The 19,694-nt window shown below is 41.7% G+C and overlaps 1 protein-coding gene across 1 annotated transcript; it reads left to right on the top strand.

The window, feature by feature from the left end:
- Positions 1-2,396: 2,396 nt before the first annotated feature.
- On the top strand, positions 2,397-15,260 carry LOC117249074 (glucoside xylosyltransferase 1). Its single transcript, XM_033614449.2, has 7 exons — positions 2,397-2,779; positions 6,473-6,683; positions 6,811-6,942; positions 7,389-7,640; positions 7,816-7,939; positions 8,037-8,209; positions 12,382-15,260. The coding sequence occupies exons 1-7, from the start codon at positions 2,577-2,579 to the stop codon at positions 12,541-12,543; spliced, it is 1,257 nt and encodes a 418-aa protein (XP_033470340.1). The 5' UTR covers positions 2,397-2,576; the 3' UTR covers positions 12,544-15,260.
- The last annotated feature ends 4,434 nt before the right edge of the window (positions 15,261-19,694 follow it).

The following is a 19,694-nucleotide window of genomic DNA, read 5'->3' as shown; positions in this document are numbered from 1 at the left end:
GAGAACTGTCACGGCATGATAATATTATGGTCTCGGTATATTGTGGGACAGGCTATGTCTCTTAGTTCGTTAGCATCGTTTAATGTGTCAAGAGATCTCATAGGTTCACCGCACTAGCTGGGACTAGCTGTGTGGACTCGTGAGAACTGTTCGGACAGACGTTTGTTATTTGGTTGTGGCAAAAAAAGAAAAAAAAAAAAGGAAAGACACTTAAAAAATATGTTGGTTGTCACTTCTTGTTGATATTTTTTTGTTTTTGCTTTGCCATGCTCAGTTGTTTTACAATGTGTGAACTTGTTTATTACATGTCTGAATAAGAAAATAACAAAATTCAAACAAAAAAAAACACTTAACCTTTTGTCCTTTCTCACTTCTGTTGTTTCTGATTTGCCTTTTTTGAGGCAGAATAGGGCTTTTTTTGTTGTGTTTTCAGCTCCATCTGGTGAACGGACTTAATAACTGCTACTTCTCTTCAACATAGCACATGTAGATTCAAATTTGACGGATCAGGCCTATAATGCAACTTTAAACACATTTAAAAATGGTCCTTCTCCATATCCTCCTGAGACCCAAGCTTTTGTTTGATATGCATTTTTTATTTCTCCTAGCTATATGGGATCAGTAGGACCCCATAAGTATAAAAAACTAAACATTGTCAACGATAATAAAGTCCCAATGACCTCAAATGACACGACAATGAAGTCCCAATGTCTTCAAACGGCTACTTCCTGATCAACAGTGTCTTAGTTTGTGACTGTTGCTAAAATTGGCCAAATTTAATCATGTTTCAACCATAAGACTCCATCAGGTTTTGGGCCTTGTCCACTTTTGTGTCCAGATTGGCTGCAGACTGACTTGGCAGAGATGGCTGCCATCTTGTTTTTACATGGATAAGTGTCAGTGAAGATTCTCAGTCATCCAGGTCATGGTAATCGTAAGGGCTAATATCGTAGGCAACTGGACTTGCTTGCGTTTCTTGATGATGTTTCGCCTCTCATCCAAGACTGAAGAAGCTTCTTGGATGAGAGGCGAAACGTCTTCAAGAAACGCAAGCAAGTCCAGTTGCCTACGATATTAGCCCTTACGATTACATGGCTAAGTGCATTGTGCAAATTATCCTTCTGCATGTTCACCGATGGAAACCTTGTTATGACTTTTACTTTATCTAGAAAGTCAAGTTTGATCATCTTCTCGCAAAGGCCACTAGATGGGACAAAAAAGTGTCCAGTGTCCCAAGTTGAACAGAATGAAGTGTAAGGTCAAGTAAACCCAAAATGTGATGTCCATATGAGGACGCAGGGTCTCAGGAGGATATACTAGTTTAGTCAAAAATAAATAAGGTTCCTTACATAGGCTTGAGCTTAAGGTATGGTTTACACTAATTAATCAACCACTGCATCAGTCAATAATCTTATTTTCCCACACTAAATGAACATGCAGTTGACACTCAAGTCTGTTGTTCTACACATCAATAAAGAGGAGCAGTCACTAAAAGCTGTGAATGGGTCTTTTCAGAGGTGAAATCAATAGAAAGTTGCTGCAGATGCAGCCTGAGGGGGGTAGGGAGTGCGAGGAATCAGCTTTACTTATAGCTCCCACCCTTCCCCCATGTAGGGTCCCGACCTCCTGCTTCTGTTGCATGAAGTGAGTGCATCAAGTGGAACTGGCAGAATAGGGAAGCCTGGAAGTTGTTTTGGGGCCTTCAAAATAAAAGCCTAACGTGTACGCCTAAAAATGGTGATCAATGATTGGCTGCACACAGGTTCAGAACCTCCAAAAGTAATTAAAGGAATACTTCATCCCTGAAAGGACCATTCATATACCAAGTACTTGCATCATGTTATGCTGAATTTGTGAAGAACACATTAATACATGGAGGTATTTCTGAGATGGTGGTAGCCAGATTGAACTACTGCTTTACATGTTTGTCCAAACTGAGGGTTTGATCAAAAATGACACCAAGGTTTCTGCAATGACAAATTATTGAATGGGAAAGAGAACCAAGACTGTGATTTTTAAATGTTTGCACTGTCTTGTCCTATGATCAATGTCCTTCAAGAAACCTTTCATGGGGACTGATGAAACATGTAATGTAATGATAGCATTTAATTTGTGTCACATAATCATCCCAATCTGTCTAGATAGATAGATAGATAGATAGATAGATAGATAGATAGATAGATAGACTTTATTGTCTGTCCCAACAGTGACAGAAATTCTCCTAGGACAAGGCTCAACAATACACACAGTTCACATTTAATTCATATGATACAGGCACATAAAGGGGTAGGTTAATATACAATGTCTATTTTAGTTTCATCAGGGTGGTTATTGCAGGGGAAATAAAATATATTTAAAATAAAATAAGTTTTTCCAAGGCTTGAAAAGAAAAAAAATGTGGAGACTTGTAGTACATTAACCGGACCACCGGGGGCCGTAGTTGCCACGCCGAATACGTTTTATTCTGTAAACGTCCACCGGAAGTGCCTCATCACTCCGTCGAGCTTCACGGTTATTATTAAACGCTAGTTTCTGTGTCATGACTTTAGCCCCGAGTTGCGTTTTCAAACTCCAAAATGCGGCGTTACATTCGTGCACTAATGCTGTGCACGGTGTTTGCCGTGTTTTCGGGCTTGTACGTGTACAGTAAACTGCTCTACCCGGACGTATCGGTCGGTGGGAACGGACCAAAGAGGGGCTTCATCCCACCGAGAGTCCCCGGAGGCAGGCGAGGGGCCGCGGACAAAACTGGGCCCCAAAGCCCACACTGGTACAATAGGTAGGACGGTTTTATCTGGGTTTTCCTGCTTTAAACATGTACAACTTGGAAATTAATTACATTTATACGATAAGCGTAAAGTATAGACGACGCTATCCACTCTGTACCACACAAGTGATGTATAGGAATGAGACTAACGGCCGACAAAGTACAGACGTTACACTTCAGTTATTTGTGTATGGTTGCAGACAGTAACGGTAGTAACGCGAGACTTGAACAGGTGTTGGACCTCACGCGCAGACCTGGTGATGGTTCCGAGATTAATTGATACGTCAATAAAGTTGCAGATAGAGTCATCCTATAAGAATAGACCAAACAAGCATTACATTTAGGTAGTTTTTCGTTGTTAAAATTTGGTAGTGCGTAATAATAAATGGACACGAACGTAAAATGCGTATTTAAACATTTTTATTTATTTATGTATTTTTATTTATTTTAGAAAAAAACATAAAAACTTCGAGCTAAAATAATAGTCAACTGTGATGAAGACAGGGAAATAAAAATAATAAAACAGACTTGGGGAGATTTATATATAGATACATAAGTTGTTTTTTTTTTTAAAAAAAAGTTAATATACAGTTAATCACACTTAATTATATATTTTGCATATATTTTTCTACTCTTAATATATTTTAGTTTTTATATGCCTTCTTTTGCACCAAAGTGGACAATATACAGTACAGGCCAAAAGTTTGGACACGCCTTCTCATTCAATGCGTTTTCTTTATTTTCATGACTATTTAAATTGTAGATTCTCACTGAAGGCATCAAAACTATGCATGAACACATGTGGAGTTATGTACTTAACAAAAAAAGGTGAAATAACTGAAAACATGTTTTATAGTCTAGTTTCTTCAAAATAGCCACCCTTTGCTCTGATTACTGCTTTGCACACTCTTGGCATTCTCTCGATGAGCTTCAAGAGGTAGTCACCTGAAATGGTTTTCCAACAGTCTTGAAGGAGTTCCCAGAGGTGTTTAGCACTTGTTGGCCCCTTTGCCTTCACTCTGCGGTCCAGCTCACCCCAAACCATCTCGATTGGGTTCAGGTCCGGTGACTGTGGAGGCCAGGTCATCTGCCGCAGCACTCCATCACTCTCCTTCTTGGTCAAATAGCCCTTACACAGCCTGGAGGTGTGTTTGGGGTCATTGTCCTGTTGAAAAATAAATGATCGTCCAACTAAATGCAAACTGGATGGGATGGCATGTCGCTGCAGGATGCTGTGGTAGCCATGCTGGTTCAGTGTGCCTTCAATTTTGAATAAATCCCCAACAGTGTCACCAGCAAAACACCCCCACACCATCACACCTCCTCCTCCATGCTTCACAGTGGGAACCAGGCATGTGGAATCCATCCATTCACCTTTTCTGCGTCTCACAAAGACATGGCGGTTGGAACCGAAGATCTCAAATTTGGACTCATCAGACCAAAGCACAGATTTCCACTGGTCTAATGTCCATTCCTTGTGTTTCTTGGCCCAAACAAATCTCTTCTGCTTGTTGCCTCTCCTTAGCAGTGGTTTCCTAGCAGCTCTTTGACCATGAAGGCCTGATTGGCGCAGTCTCCTCTTAACAGTTGTTCTAGAGATGGGTCTGCTGCTAGAACTCTGTGTGGCATTCATCTGGTCTCTGATCTGAGCTGCTGTTAACTTGCGATTTCTGAGGCTGGTGACTCGGATGAACTTATCCTCAGAAGCAGAGGTGACTCTTGGTCTTCCTTTCCTGGGTCGGTCCTCATGTGTGCCAGTTTCGTTGTAGCGCTTGATGGTTTTTGCGACTCCACTTGGGGACACATTTAAAGTTTTTGCAATTTTCCGGACTGACTGACCTTCATTTCTTAAAGTAATGATGGCCACTCGTTTTTCTTTAGTTAGCTGATTGGTTCTTGCCACAATATGAATTTTAACAGTTGTCCAATAGGGCTGTCGGCTGTGTATTAACCTGACTTCTGCACAACACAACTGATGGTCCCAACCCCATTGATAAAGCAAGAAATTCCACTAATTAACCCTGATAAGGCACACCTGTGAAGTGGAAACCATTTCAGGTGACTACCTCTTGAAGCTCATGGAGAGAATGCCAAGAGTGTGCAAAGCAGTAATCAGAGCAAAGGGTGGCTATTTTGAAGAAACTAGAATATAAAACATGTTTTCAGTTATTTCACCTTTTTTTGTTAAGTACATAACTCCACATGTGTTCATTCATAGTTTTGATGCCTTCAGTGAGAATCTACAATGTAAATAGTCATGAAAATAAAGAAAACGCATTGAATGAGAAGGTGTGTCCAAACTTTTGGCCTGTACTGTATATATTGTTGTGCTGTTGTACACAAGTATGACCGTACTAGGGCTGCAACTAACGATTATTTTCATTGTCGACTAATCTGCCGATTATTTCCTCGATTAGTCGACTAATCATTTTATCGAAAAAGGTGTTAAAATGTTGAAAAATGTCGGTCTGTCTCTCCCAAACCCAAAATTATGTCATCTAATGTCTTGTTTCGTACTCACGCCAAAGGGTTTTAGTTCACTGTCATGGGAGAGTGTGTAAAGCTGCCAATATTTGAGCGTAAGAAGCAGCAAAAAGAGTATTTTGAGGTACTTGACTATGACTCAAACCAATTAGTCGACTACTAAAATAGTCACCAATTATTTTAATAGTCGATTAGTCATCGATTAGTCGACTAATCATTGCAGCCCTACATTGTACAATGACAACAAAGATTTATCTTATCTTAATAAATTCAAACTCTAGGCATACAAAATTTGACAAACTGGAGCAAAAACATCAAGATACAAAACAGGAACCATAATTCAAAATTCTTGAACGACACACGACTTAAAGTTACGTATAATTCAGTTTAAGGAGGGCTTACTATTCCTCCACTTGAATGCATATTTAAACATTTTATTAGAAATAAATTAACACTTGGAGAACATGCAAAAGTATATACATAGACAACATTTTGTAGAGGGTGTGCATTCTATACAAAATAACGAGCAAAATAATAGTCAAACTTATTGAAGAGGAGGGAAAATAGAATAAAAGTAAAAAGACTGGGGGAGATTAATATATAAATAAATAAATAAGAATTATAACAAAAATAAGTCAATAAATGAAAAGTCCAGGTGGAAAAAATTGGACAAAACAGGAGCCATAATAACCAAAAAGAAAAATAGTTTATAGTGATTTATACATCACTTTAAAGGAGGGCTTACTATTCATCCACTTGCATGCTTATATAAACATAGGAAGTGATTACTGAAACTTCACACCTGACTGTAATTGTGTCTGCCAGATGTTTGTGTGTGACGAGTAGGATGAATGGCAGGAGCAGCTAATAAAGTTGAAAAGGAAGAGACAACACCTTTCTTCTGCGTTCCAGTCCCTTATAGAGGTCACTGCCATCATGGCTGTAGGCAAGACCAGGCTCAGTCAGTCAAGATAAAATCCATAGAATATACCACTGCTTAATGTACATGTTATCAGGATTTCTTCCAATTGCTTTTGTTGGAACAAAAGTCCAACATGTAAACAGTGTTTTCCGTAATATAATACAACGGAAATCACATTTGAGAAGCTGGAATCTGAGAATATTTTAGTTTAGACTGACAAAATGTGCATAATACAAACCTGTGAATTCCAGAGTCCTGACTATAACAACATCTACCTGACTCTCCATCCTCTCTCTCAGGTACATCATGCGCCAGCGAGGCCAGATGGAGGCAGGTGGTGGCAGCACCCAGAGCAGACCTGAACCTCCCATGCACCTGGCTGTGGTGGCCTGTGGGGAGAGGCTGGAGGAGACTCTCACCATGATCAAGTCTGCTGTGCTTTTTAGTGTCAAGCGCCTCCACCTGCACATCCTCGCTGAAGATCAGTTACACGCCAGCTTCATGGAAGCCGTGAGTAGGAAATATTTGGAAAAATGAAAGTCTGGAAACTCCAGTGTGCTTGCTGTTGACTGTGATTGACCCTGAGTTTGTGTTGATCGTATCTTACTCGCAATTTCTCGTGTAATCTGTCTTCCAGCTGGAGTCGTGGCCTGATTTTATCCGCTCCAGGTTCAACTACACAGTCTACTCCATCAGTTTCCCCAGTGAGAACGCAGCTGAGTGGAAGAAACTCTTCAAGCCCTGCGCTTCTCAGAGGCTCTTCTTACCTGTGAGTTTCTAATACAGAGAGGACTCTTCAGCACGAGAATATATCAGTGGAAACACATATTCAGAGTTCGCACAAGGTCCTTGAAGTGCTTGAATTTTGAGGGGGGTAAATCAAGTACTGGAATATCTCTAAAAATAGCCCCTTGTACGACAAAGTGCTTAAAAAGTGCTTGAAATTCAAGTGAACCACATAACACTGCCTTATATTTTGACCAAAGTTTTGTTGATCAGGCTATTATATTTAAATTTCTCAGAATCAGATATCGCTCAGCTTCCTCTCCTTTCTTCCTCGCCTTGATCATGTAACGCCTGACATCGTAGTTTTATTTTAATCCCCTTTGTCAGGCCACTGCAGAACATACCAGCAGTATGCACCACTGGAGAGCACCCACATTATTAATACTCTCAGTGACATCTGTCTCTGTGTGTCTCCTTCAATCTATTCAGCTGATCCTAAAGGACGTCGACTCGATCGTGTACGTCGACTCAGACATCCTCTTCCTGCAGCCTGTAGACCGCCTGTGGGCGTTCCTGTCCCAGTTTAATTCCTCCCAGCTGGCTGCCATGGCACCGGAGCACGAGGAGCCCCGTATCGCTTGGTACAACCGCTTTGCCCGCCACCCCTTCTACGGCAGGACGGGCATCAACTCGGGGGTCATGCTCATGAACATGACGAGGATGAGAAACATGTTCTTCAAGGTAGGACTGCTGCTTACTGTGAGTGTACTACTTCTGTTGGCCACAAGATGTCCTCCTGCCGCTGCAGATGTTGCACACTGAAGTCTGCGAAAGGATTCAGTTCCTGTTGCAATGTGAAGCTGCAAGCGCTTAACAACATGGTGACACAAGTGTGTATATGTGTGTATGTTGACAGAATGACATGACAGCTGTGGGGCTGCGTTGGGAGGAGCTGCTGATGCCTCTACTTCAAAAATACAAACTCAACATAACCTGGGGAGACCAGGACCTTCTCAATATTATTTTCCATCACAACCCTGGTAAGGCATGATGTGGGGATCACTTGTTACCGAGTGCCTCTTTGTCGCACTGATTTGTTGACTGAAGTGTTTGTTTTTTGTGCGCCTCCATTCCCAGAGTGCTTGCTGGAGTTTCCGTGCCAGTGGAATTATCGTCCAGATCATTGTATCTATGGCAGTAACTGTGCGTCAGCTGAAGAGGACGGCATCTACATACTGCATGGAAACAGAGGGGTTTACCACGACCACAAACAACCTGCCTTCAGGGCTGTATACGAGGCCATACGGAAGGTGGGCACACATTGGAGTGTTTGTGATACTGAATGTGAGATGCTTGGGTCATATTAAGCTTTGTGAAGTCAGAGTTCAGTGTGCTGTGTAGACCTCTTCTCGTGTTTGTCTGAACAAGACTATTGATGAAATTAATTTTTATGCACTGGGGGCATCACCATTAATCTTTTAATAACTTTTTATTGTTAGTATCAGCCATCTTCAGGGCAGACTAGTGCAAAACTTATGATAAAAGCTCTTGAAGATGCCCTTACATTTTCTGTGCCTCTGCGCTAGTGACAGCCGTGGACAGAGGCATTATGTTTTCGGGTTGTCCGTCTGCCCATCCGCTGTTGTGAGTGCAGTATCTCAAGAAGGTCTTGAAGGAATTTCTTCGAATTTGGCACAAACGTCCACTTGGATGCAATGATGTATTGATAAGATATAGGTGGCCAAAGGTCACTGTGACTTAGACATAAGCCCCTTTTTAAACAGGAATTGTGCCGCCTGAAACATGTTTTATTCTTACGATCACAGGTTGTATTCCATTACAACATCTATATATACACGCACACATACTGAGTGCAGAAAGTTAGACAAAAAGGCATTTGGGGAAATTAAGTGACATGCCAGACACGGACTGAAAACGAGTAAGTGCACCCTGTTCACGGTCTCTTGGGTGCATTAAATTAAAAAAGACCATGGTGAGTCTTTTCAAAGTGTTGTCGGTGTAATTTAGAGCAACCTCTGATGAAAGGAGCCCTTTTACAACCCCGGTGACACACCTGCTCTCCTCCACCGCCCTGTCCTTTTACCCCCCTAAATGAGATTTCGGATTGGCGCTGACCCTGAAGACCGTAAGTGTTAGTGACATCAGGTTGTCTGCGTCGCAAAACAAATCTCCGCCATTTCCAGAAGGTTGGAGTGAAAGCTAATTTCCCCCATGAGGATGTTTATGGGTTGTTTACCAGCAATGTAATGATATTGACGACACCAGTGGCATTTACTTAATGAAGCCATCAACGTTGGGAGTCTCATTGCTTTCCTATTAACAAAGCATTGGACATAGATCAGAGCGATGGCTGATCCATACCTTATCCATGGCCTGCAGTTAGAGCTGCCGCTTTATGGGACAGGATCAATTACAGCAGAAGACACACACATGTACCTTTGCTGCTACAAGTGAGCATAACCACGCGCCCACAGCATGCACTAACACCCCATTTTTCCAATAGCCTATGTAGGTATTGATACTTTCATGTATGTGATTAAGTCTGGTTTTCCAGGAGTATAAATTGATCTTCTGTGTGTCTCATCTCACTGGACGGACCACTTCATCCATTTTGTGCTTGTTCATCTGCAGCAAAACCTCAGGCTATTTGCGTGGTGTTATGGAGTGAATAACAAACAGGACAGCACTACTTTGGCAGCTCTGTGAAAGTGTGTTTTCTGGCACAGAAAAGAGGACTCATATGCAGATTCACTTTAGTTCAATTTTGAAATACAGCATAGTTACAGGGAAATGTTGAAGTTCAAAAACAGAATGGCAGCAAGTTCTCAAGTCATTATTTGCTCTCACAAACAATGTGTGGAGGAGGACAGGCTCAGTATAACCCAACATCAAACATGGCCTAGTGTGCAATCCTGTGCTCCCATCTGCCATCCTCAACCTGGCTCATATACTGTGACGCACACGTGTCTAATTTAATAGGGTTCAACTCTTTTTCAGTTCATATAATTCTGGTGTGCAGACCTGTTTGTGTATTTTTGTATTTGTTCTTCTGTCCAGCACCCAGTGTTCATGGTTGTGTGTGAAACTTAAAGGGCCAACAAAAATAAGCCAATCTGAAACAGTCTTTCAGGCTACACAGACAGCAGCAGCACACACACACACACGCAGCACGCAGCACGCAGCGCGCGCGCGCGCGCGCACACACACACACACACACACACACACACACACACACACACACACACACACACACACAAAACTTGGCAGAATAGTGACAGACTGGTTGGAGTGAACATATATACTGGGGCTGATTATGATGTGGAGCAGGTGTGTAATCAGGTGACAGGTCAGGTGAGGGTGTGAGGCAGGAAACACAGGTGCTGCTCATAACACTGATTACTGCTCTGTTGGATTCCCCCCACATTTTCAGCTCTTCTGTTGGTGAAGATTATATAACTTAGTCAGAGTTACGTAGCCACAAGCCAGCTTTCTGTTCACTAAAATCACAAAACTCACACAAACTTCAAATATTTTTATTTTAAATTTATTTAACTAGAACAAAGGAATACTTTGCACATCTATTTCCAAACAGGTGTGTAGGAGAGGGACGAGCAGAACAGAACTTGTCCCTAATGTTGCAGCATTAAAGTCATTATTTTTGAAAGTTAGACAATGTGCAGGAGTTTTTCGACAAATTTATTTAACCAGGAAATGCCTCATTTATAAGAGTGTCCTTCCAGAGACAGGCAGCAGCACATTTAAACAAAGTTAGGCATTCAATATAGAGCAGATACAGACAATAAAATAACAATCTAACAACAATAAAAATGTCCCACACACCACTCAAAAGCCAATATCAGCAAATCGAGGATGTAGTAATGCCCACAGCAAGACAAAGACTGAAAACATGTTGTTTATGTTCGGCTGCAACCAAGGATTATTTTTTATTTCTGTGCCCCCACGCTGGTACAAGCCACGGCTGGAGGCATTGTGTTTTCAAGTTGTCAATCCGTCTCGTTCTGGTGATATCTCAGGAACGCCTTGAGGAAATGTCCTCAAATTTGGCACAAATGTCCACTTAGACACAAGGATGAACTGCCTTATGTTTATCTGCTGTTAACGTCACTAATTCTACCTTTAGATTTAGATGTTTCAACAGCATATTCTCATAAACTGGAGACAACTGGACGTAAATCAGTGACCATGCCCTGTGTCCTCACACAAAGACTGTCCGTCTGCCTGTCTGTGTCTCAAACAGACCACAGCAGTCCGTCCATCATTAAGTCTCTCCTCCCTCCCTCCGCTGCAAAAAGCCGAGCCCAGGAAGCAGCAGTTAAATTTTACAGCTGATGGTACGTTTAGAGTTGGGAGTCTGCACACCAACAGTGCCCCATCAGCCGCACAAAATCAATACACCAACTGTAAATGCAACTTTATGACCAGCGTGTGTGCATGTGCGTGTGTCTAAGTATGCGCTCATAAAAACGCCATTCTCTTTGTGACCCAATATCAGGGACCCAACCGCAAGCAAATGAGCTGGCATAAAAAATGGTAATTCCCCTTTGATTTCCTCGGAGCGTTGTAAAGGCTCCTTCATTATTGGGAAGACATGAAATTTGTTCTGTAATCCCTGGCTATCACTGGACCGTAAGCCTATAGCATAAAACTGACTCCCCAACAACGTGGACCGCTTTATGTTTCACCCAGCTGACCGATCAGATTAGATTTGGAATCCCCCCCTGAGTTCGGCATGCCTCGCGGATTTCGTTTTTAATTTATCCAGGGAAAGATATCTTCCAAGCCCAAACGCCGCCCAAAGCACCACTTTGCTTACTTACTGCGGGAATCTGATCAATTCCACTCGAACAGTAGCAGGCTGAGAGCTGTCCTCGGGGGAGCTCTGATACCAGTTTGGGATTTCAGCTGCTCATTTTAAGTTTGCAAGCCTCCAACCTTTAGACAACCACCACCCCCGTGTTTCAGATCTCTGAAGAAACAGGAGAATACAAGTCATCTTACTTGGCAAGTCTGCTTCATAGCGCAGAGTCTGCCTTTATATGCAGTGCTCTGCCCTTGTTTTAAAAGTTCCTTTATATCAGATGCTTTTTGATCATGAAGCCCAAAGTTACTTTGCAGTTCTCTGGTTTAATAGTGAAGTGTATTAGCTACACTTTTGACTGAAGTCTACACACAGTGATGCCTGACTTACTTATGGTGTAGAATGTCCTTATGGTCACTGGTCTGCACTTGTATGAACTTTGATAATCTTGTCACATCTCTTGCCGCATCCAGATGCCAACTCCCTCGCTCCTGCATGCTAAACCAATACAGGGAGCGCAGTGCCCTAACCCTAACCCCCCTAACCCCAATCCCAACCCTAACCCTGCCACAAATAAATCTATGTATGGAAAATGCCGTACATCAAACCAAACCTAACCAATGGATCATTTTGTCATTCCAGTACTCCTTTGGCGCTGACCCAGTGACTTCTTTATTGGATCCACTCGAAGAGGAGCTGTTGAAGACGACGCACACATACTGTGGTAAATCCCACACACTCCTCACCAAGAAACTGGCACACAGCCTGGCAAACGTCAACAGGAAGGCTCCACGTGGACGGTGACAAAACCTAATCACAATAATGGGACGGGGGCCAAGGAGAAGCTTTGACTTAAGCCTCATAAGCTTGGTCAGAAAGACTCGATTGTGATTGGCTGTACAAACTTCTTGTCCTTGAGCAAGAAACTAGACGGCTCACTTGGACTCTTGCAAGCTCCACGCTGCTTTGAACAACAGGGGTTTTTGACTGATATACAAAAAATGGAACCACTACAGCTCTGTAAACATGTTTTACTTGGCAAACTGTTGAGTAACAGTGAACCTGAGTTGTCCAAAATGCATCTGTGGATAAATGAGTGGAGCTTTTAGATTATTTTAGTGAACAGCTGCTCCATAAACAGTCGGATTGTCTCAAACTGAGACTGCTCTCCTTTTGTAAGTTGCTCTGGATAAGAGCGTAATGTAAAAGTCTGTTGTAAACTTTATGAAAGGCAGTCAGCCTTGTAGTGTCAGTGGACATATGGATTTTTTTTCTCCCAGGTGTTTCCATTATAGACTCTCACAACATTTTATATTTTACTGAGAACTGATGTTTTCTTTTTGTCTTTAAAGCATCTACTCTCTTCCACGTACTAACTTTCTCCTTTCAGTGCCTTTGGTTACTGTCTAAAGGTGAATAATCCTCATGGTGCAAAAGATGTGTAAAAAGTTCGGAAGAGGAGCTCTTGACTTTCCATATTGGAGAATTTATTGAACCATGTGAAACACTCTTATTGAAAGAGACAAAAGAATCATACGAGAACTAGACAAAGGCTTTCAGCAGGGCCTGGTTTTAAAGATGCATGCACTGGTCCACTTTTTCATCCTTCAGAAACCACTTCAGTACCGGCGAAATGGAAGAGAAGTCGTTTCGGAGAACATGCATGGAATAATAATTTCTGAGTTTGTACAGTGATTATGTAATAGTATGTGATTTTGCAGTGGCAGGGGCTGAGCATATGGGAACCTCTATCAGAGTACTGCTTTCCTGAAGTTTTGTCCATAGAAATAGAATGAGAGAGTAGAACTGATGTTCACTTAAAATCAACATAGCAGGATGATCAGAGTGGCAGCCATTTTTACGTGTACCATTGCTATTGCAGCTTTTGTAGCGGGCTTACTTTCGCATCTTCAAACCGACTTAGGATGAGTCACAAATCCACTGAGGTGTAGTTTTGCAGTAACAACCAAACGAGCAGTGAAGTACAATGTTTTGAAAAAAGTAACCCGTTACTTGTAAAAGTTTCTTGTTGCCATCACCTGTTTGTCGAAACGTGATGTAACGTTTCTGTAGCTGCCTCACTCGGTGAATTAAGGGCTTATTTCGCTGGTGATTGTTGGGACAGTGGACTAAAGCCCTGTTTCTACTCAACACTACCAGTATGGTACCTTAGGAACCAAAAGTAACCCTTCAGACATGGTACCTAGACCCTAGTGTTTCCACCGCAAACAGTACTCTTAAATGTGAGCGGGGTTGTTGTCACTCACTGTATTTCCTCATTAGCAGTGACACAGATGGAAGTCTGCACCTCGTTTATCGTCCACAGAACGAAGCTGCACACTGATATTTTCAGAACAAAATAGAACAGGCTGCAGTGAGAGTCTCTCTCCATGGGATATTTAAAAATAGTGGATTTGTGCATTTAGTCCTTCTCAGGCAAGCTCAGATGTTTAGTGTTGCCATAGCCCACAGGAACAACACTCCACGATGCTTTTTTGCCCCCTCCCGCGTGAGGATTAGAATATATTCTGTCACATAACCTGGTTGAAATTAATATATATAAATGCTTGAAGATCTGCTCATTACTTAAAGTGTATGTAATATACATAAACTAAAGTAATGGTCAAAGTTGTCACAGTGAAATTTAGGTGTGTCAGTTGATTCACGTCATCATCTCATGCACTGAGTAACATAACAAGTTAATGCTCCACCTTAAAAGTCGCCAGCAGTCGACCCATTGAATTAAGTTATTTTTCTCCGACAGTGGTTACGTGAGCCTCAAAACCAGCGACATTTCAGCCAAGTCAGCAGAGTGACCGTCCGCTATTGACCAATGAGACTGCAGTGTTCACAGCTCCACCTTTTAGTAGCATATCTGTGTGCTAGGTACCCCAACAGAGGGGGGACCAAAAATTGGGACGGTACAGGACCGTTCCACTGGTACCATCCACAACAAACAGCTTAATGTCCTTTCTATTCATTCTGTTTCTGTGGTTTTATCCTATTCTATATTATTTTATCTGTTACACAGGTGACCTCGCCTCGAAATGGGATGATTTACAGTCATGGGTCATTTTTATATCATTTAATGTCAGTGTACAGTTTTGCGATGTCATGTGACTCCACACAATGTTTTGTTTTTGTGTTCAAGTGCGAACATCTCCATGTTTCTAGCACATTGCTGATACTATGAAATCTTTTAAAAGCAGATCATGCAGATAAGCTAATAAACATCCTGTTTAGATTTGTTTACACTAAAGCCAACACTCATAACATGGAAAAATTGCTGTTGAACATGTGAATAAGCTACAACTTCCTCTCCTGATGCCAAAGCATTTCTTTTTATTGCACCATTGAATGTATTTCAAACACTATGGGGTGGAAATCAAAATGTTTTCAGTACTTACGCCGGTATGGTTGTAATGTGAGGATATCCTGACATGTTTACTTGTTTATTTGTCATCTGTTGTGCTTTGTGCATGTTTTTTTTTTACATTAAAGAGTGTTGTGGCATTTGTACAGCAGTGTGTCCTGTTTAGCCACCAGAGGGTAGCATATTTTTTTATATGTCCACTAGTGTGTAGGGATGAAAGATAGAAAGGTATGTTTGGAATATGTTTGATTTTAAAGGAATAATTTTAAGGAAAGGAGTTTGGATCAGGCTAATATAAACATCTCATATTATATTTTTCTCTTTTTACTTGTATAAGGCATCTTAGTTTATTCTATAAGCTTGAAGATGATTGATGCTAGGGTTCTATCCCCTCCTTGGCCAGATCAATAGACTTGCCAATAATCTATGACTCAGCCACCGAAGGCGCTACACCATTTGTGCTTCAGCTCTATGGTGCTCATAAAGTGTAAGTGATGGACCAATAACAGCGCCTGTCTGTGACACTATATGGCATTGACTATGGAGAATGAGTTTATGCTTATTCCCATTAGGTGGGGGATACAAGCATCCATTTATGGCTCCGGAGCTAGCTTGATTCATTGCACTAGAAACATCCTTCATTCATCACTATATATCCATATGAGAGCTTATCAATTACCTTTATTGACCCTGTGTGCTTAAATGCAACATGTAACAGGCCAGGTCCCCGGGGAGATGGAGAGACAATGGCTCGGCTTGAGCGCCATGTTGAAGAATTCAATATCGTCCATCCTCCAAGGCTTCATTTTCCCGAAACTACATGTTTTATATCGTAATAAATAACTCTGATTTTATTTCTCTTGTGCCGTCGCGGCAGGGGGAGAAACTATTTAAAATAAATATGTGACTTCCAGCATTTAGAGTGGGTCCAGAGTGGGTAGAGTGGAAGATGAGGGGAAAATGGGCACATCGCAGAGTGATTAAATGTGTGTGTGTATGTGTGTGTGTGATGGATAAAAAAAGAAATAGTTTAAAAAAAAAAAAAAAAAAATCCAGGTAAGGTTGACCAATTTTCTCTCATTGTCACACGACAAAAATGTTGAAGAGCAGAGATGAGTGCATAGTGGGAGGACAGAGAAAAAGGCTGATGGAGTGTGTTAGTGATGAAAGAAAAGAACAAGGCTGTCATAGCCAATATAGCAATTAGGGCACTTTGCTGCTCCAGAGCTCCATCTTTTGGTTATTGCTTTCCTGAAAAGCAGAGTTGGACCCATAAATGGTATCATCAAAAGAAAACCACAGCGGAGAGATCTCCAGAGAAACAAACATATTCCAGGTTTGTGCACCACTTGGAGGACGTACAGTGTGGCAGGGAATAAACAGCGGCCTAATTATGGACTGTATTCCTATTTACTGATCAAATAGGGTAAACAAACACTGACGTAAAATCTGACATTGATAAAAAAAGTGCACCATGACAAATCTTGTTTCTTGCAGTGCAGTTTGAAGAAAGCAAAAAATTAAGGTCTCATATTACATATGTCTGCTCTAACATACAGGCAGTCCACTGGAGCCCAAATGTGCTTCTTATTGCTTTATTGCTGCTCTATGATTCATTAACCATTAAAGGAATACTTCACCCCAAAATCATCATTTGTATATTAATGAATTACCCCGTTTTACCTTGAAACTGCAAAGACCAGTTCATTTTTATAAAACATTTTTGATGTATAAAATTGGATTGTTGGTTACCCACTGGAGCTAACGTTAGCTAGCTGTTTAGATCGCGCATTTAAATATAAATGTTCAAACTAGGGCTGTCAAAATAATGACTTAATTTCGATTACTTAATCACAGAAATAAAAAAAACACATTAAAAAAATGTACTGATTAATCGTGTTCCATGGTGCCTTTGACCTGGTACGCCATTGAAAGCCACAGTGGCTTTGTCACACGATGAAGACAGACGAAACGATGCTGCTCGGCCCCCGTGAATTGAACATTTACATTTTTTAAAAAAACACTCAGATGGAACTGTTGATAGGAGCACCGTTCCTATTCTAGGAATTTTCGCAACACAAAGCATTTAGTAGCGAACCTGGAGGTCCAAGCTAGCACAGCCTCTGATGCTAGCGCTAGCAGCCAGCCTCGTTAAGCCACACGCAACCAGGTGTTCAGACGCAAACTGAGTAAGTCTACCTGTGACCGATTAACTATCTCCCTTGCAAAATGGATTGCAATGGACGGCAGACCAGTTGCGGTGGCAGAGGACAAGGGGACAATTGTGTCCAAAATCCTGCAGCTTTACTTCGACATATCTGCCAAAATTCATTTGAATTGAAATTTTTTAAATACTTTCACAGCAAAAACGGATGTATGCAAATAATTTAGATGAATTAATCACAGAGCATGTTATTATTTAGATTAATTTTGTGGTCACTTCCTTCCTCTGAGGCTGTCATAAAATCAGAATATGTGTCCATTCCTCAATTACCCGGCAAGTATTCATATTCCTTTCGTCCGTAAGGGTCCACTGATCAAAAGAATCAAAAGTGTCTTTATATAAATGAATCTCTTCACTGAGGAGTTCAGGTAAATAGGCTTTGATAAGGTGCTTGTTAAGGTTGCTTAGCAACCTCAGACGTAACCTGCCACTTCGCTCATAAAAGCTGGCTCAAAAAAGGCACAAAAGTAGCACCCAGTGTCCAACCTGGTGTTTTCCAGGCTGGTAAAGACGCATGTGAACGGCCCCTAACTTAAGTTCATCAAGTTTTCTTCATTAATTCAAGGTTCAAGGGTGAGTGATTGATATACAGTTGATCCTTTAGGAGGTGAAGTATTCCTTTAATGAAGCGCAAGTTCAAAAACAACCAGGTCTCACTCCAAAGTCATCGAAAACCAGCGCTTGGGCAGTGACTTCTGGCGTCAGGTAACGATGAAAAAAGCCGTCCTTTAAAATCGGCATGATGCGCGGCTGGTCGCCATCAGCTGCGAAACATGGCGGGACAAGAACAAAAGTTAAGGCAGTGAAAGTCCATGTAGGGTGGGTGGAAGGGTGGTGGATGGGTCCAACAAACACCAACTTTCACTCGTATCCAGACATGGAAAGTCCATGACCCAACGTAGATATGTGACGAGATCGGAGTGAGAACATGCTGTCAAAAACTGAAAACCCCTTCGTAAGTAATTCTCATTAGAAATAGGTAATTATTTCAATGTGGGCTCTGTGAGCTTCGGCTGTGTTTGTACATGTCATTCATAGTGAGAGTACGCTTTGATTTAAAGTAAAGGTTCCTCATATTCATGCGACTTTCCACACAGACGACATCCGTCTAATTCTGACAGCTCAAATCACACACAGTACATGGATGCATAATGCACACATGTTCAAACGCATACACAGCCGCAGCATTATGTAGAGAGGCGTCACATAGACACACTAACTTATACGACTTGAGCATGTATGTGATATCGTACTCCTAGATTACACAGCAGGGGGTCATTTACATGTTGTAATAGGGTCTACATATCACTGCTGGAGGAGATGAGAGGGAGAGGCATACAGGCCTGGATGTTCCCCACAAACAGAATGTCATGTTCTGCGATTCTTATTTACACATGTGTGACTCCGGGGTACATTTGATGCCCAGTGAGATGGAATATGACATCTTTGCTTGCACTGACACCGAATCTGCTTCAGTGATTCACCCAGTACGTCACATGAGGACAGAGTGTGAGTGAGAGTGATGGGTATTTTCGGCAGATTGGTTTATTTACTTCACAGCTTATTTTCTGTGTGTGTTTGTCAGACTCAACACGGCAAATGCCACAAGCCAAAGTGTGTCTCTGTCCAGCTCTCTGCTAGATCTAGCTGCTTTCATGGCAGACAAGCACTCAGGAATCTTCAGCCATTATCAGGCTTTCTGCCAAAATGTGCGCCTTGTTTTTGTCCTCGTTGCTGCGAATGCACATTCCATCCTTCTTCCTTTTCAGCCTTTGATTTTACCCCGCCATCCCCATGTCCTGCCTTTCTGCTCACATTCCTAAATTCCTATCTTTCCACATTATTTCAACAAGAAGCTACGTTTGAAATCCACCTCAGTGTCTGACCTAGTTTCTCATGCCTGATTTCCTTTTTTCCTGCACCCATCAGAGGGCACGCAAACTTCCAAAGACAAACCACACTGCGAATACAAAAATACCCAATGTGCTCATCAAACATGCTCATTTTTTTTAAAAAAAGGAAATGGCAGGAGAATGTTTTCAAAGACAGACTGTGTTGCAGACGTTCTCACCTCCAAACATTTCAAGAACGCCAGTGTGAATCTGCGCCTACTTAGAAATGCTAGCCTTGGGGATATGAGCTCCTGTGCTTTGTACTAGACCGCCAGCACACATGAGAGCCAACATAAGCCTGCTTCCGAAAGACAAACGCATCCAAGGACAATAACGAGACGCTATTGTCTTTTTAAGCATGTGAGGTGGCGAGTTACTGCTTGCAACAAAATGAGATGTTCAGGAGGGGTTTTGAAGTGGTTTGAGCAGCCAGATTCCCCATATAAATATAAAAGCTAGTGACGGT

This window comes from Epinephelus lanceolatus, chromosome 23 (genome assembly GCF_041903045.1).
Source record: "Epinephelus lanceolatus isolate andai-2023 chromosome 23, ASM4190304v1, whole genome shotgun sequence".
Classification (NCBI taxonomy): domain Eukaryota; kingdom Metazoa; phylum Chordata; class Actinopteri; order Perciformes; family Serranidae; genus Epinephelus; species Epinephelus lanceolatus.
Note: the sequence above shows the minus strand (reverse complement) of the source record. Positions and strands in the feature narration are given on the sequence as shown.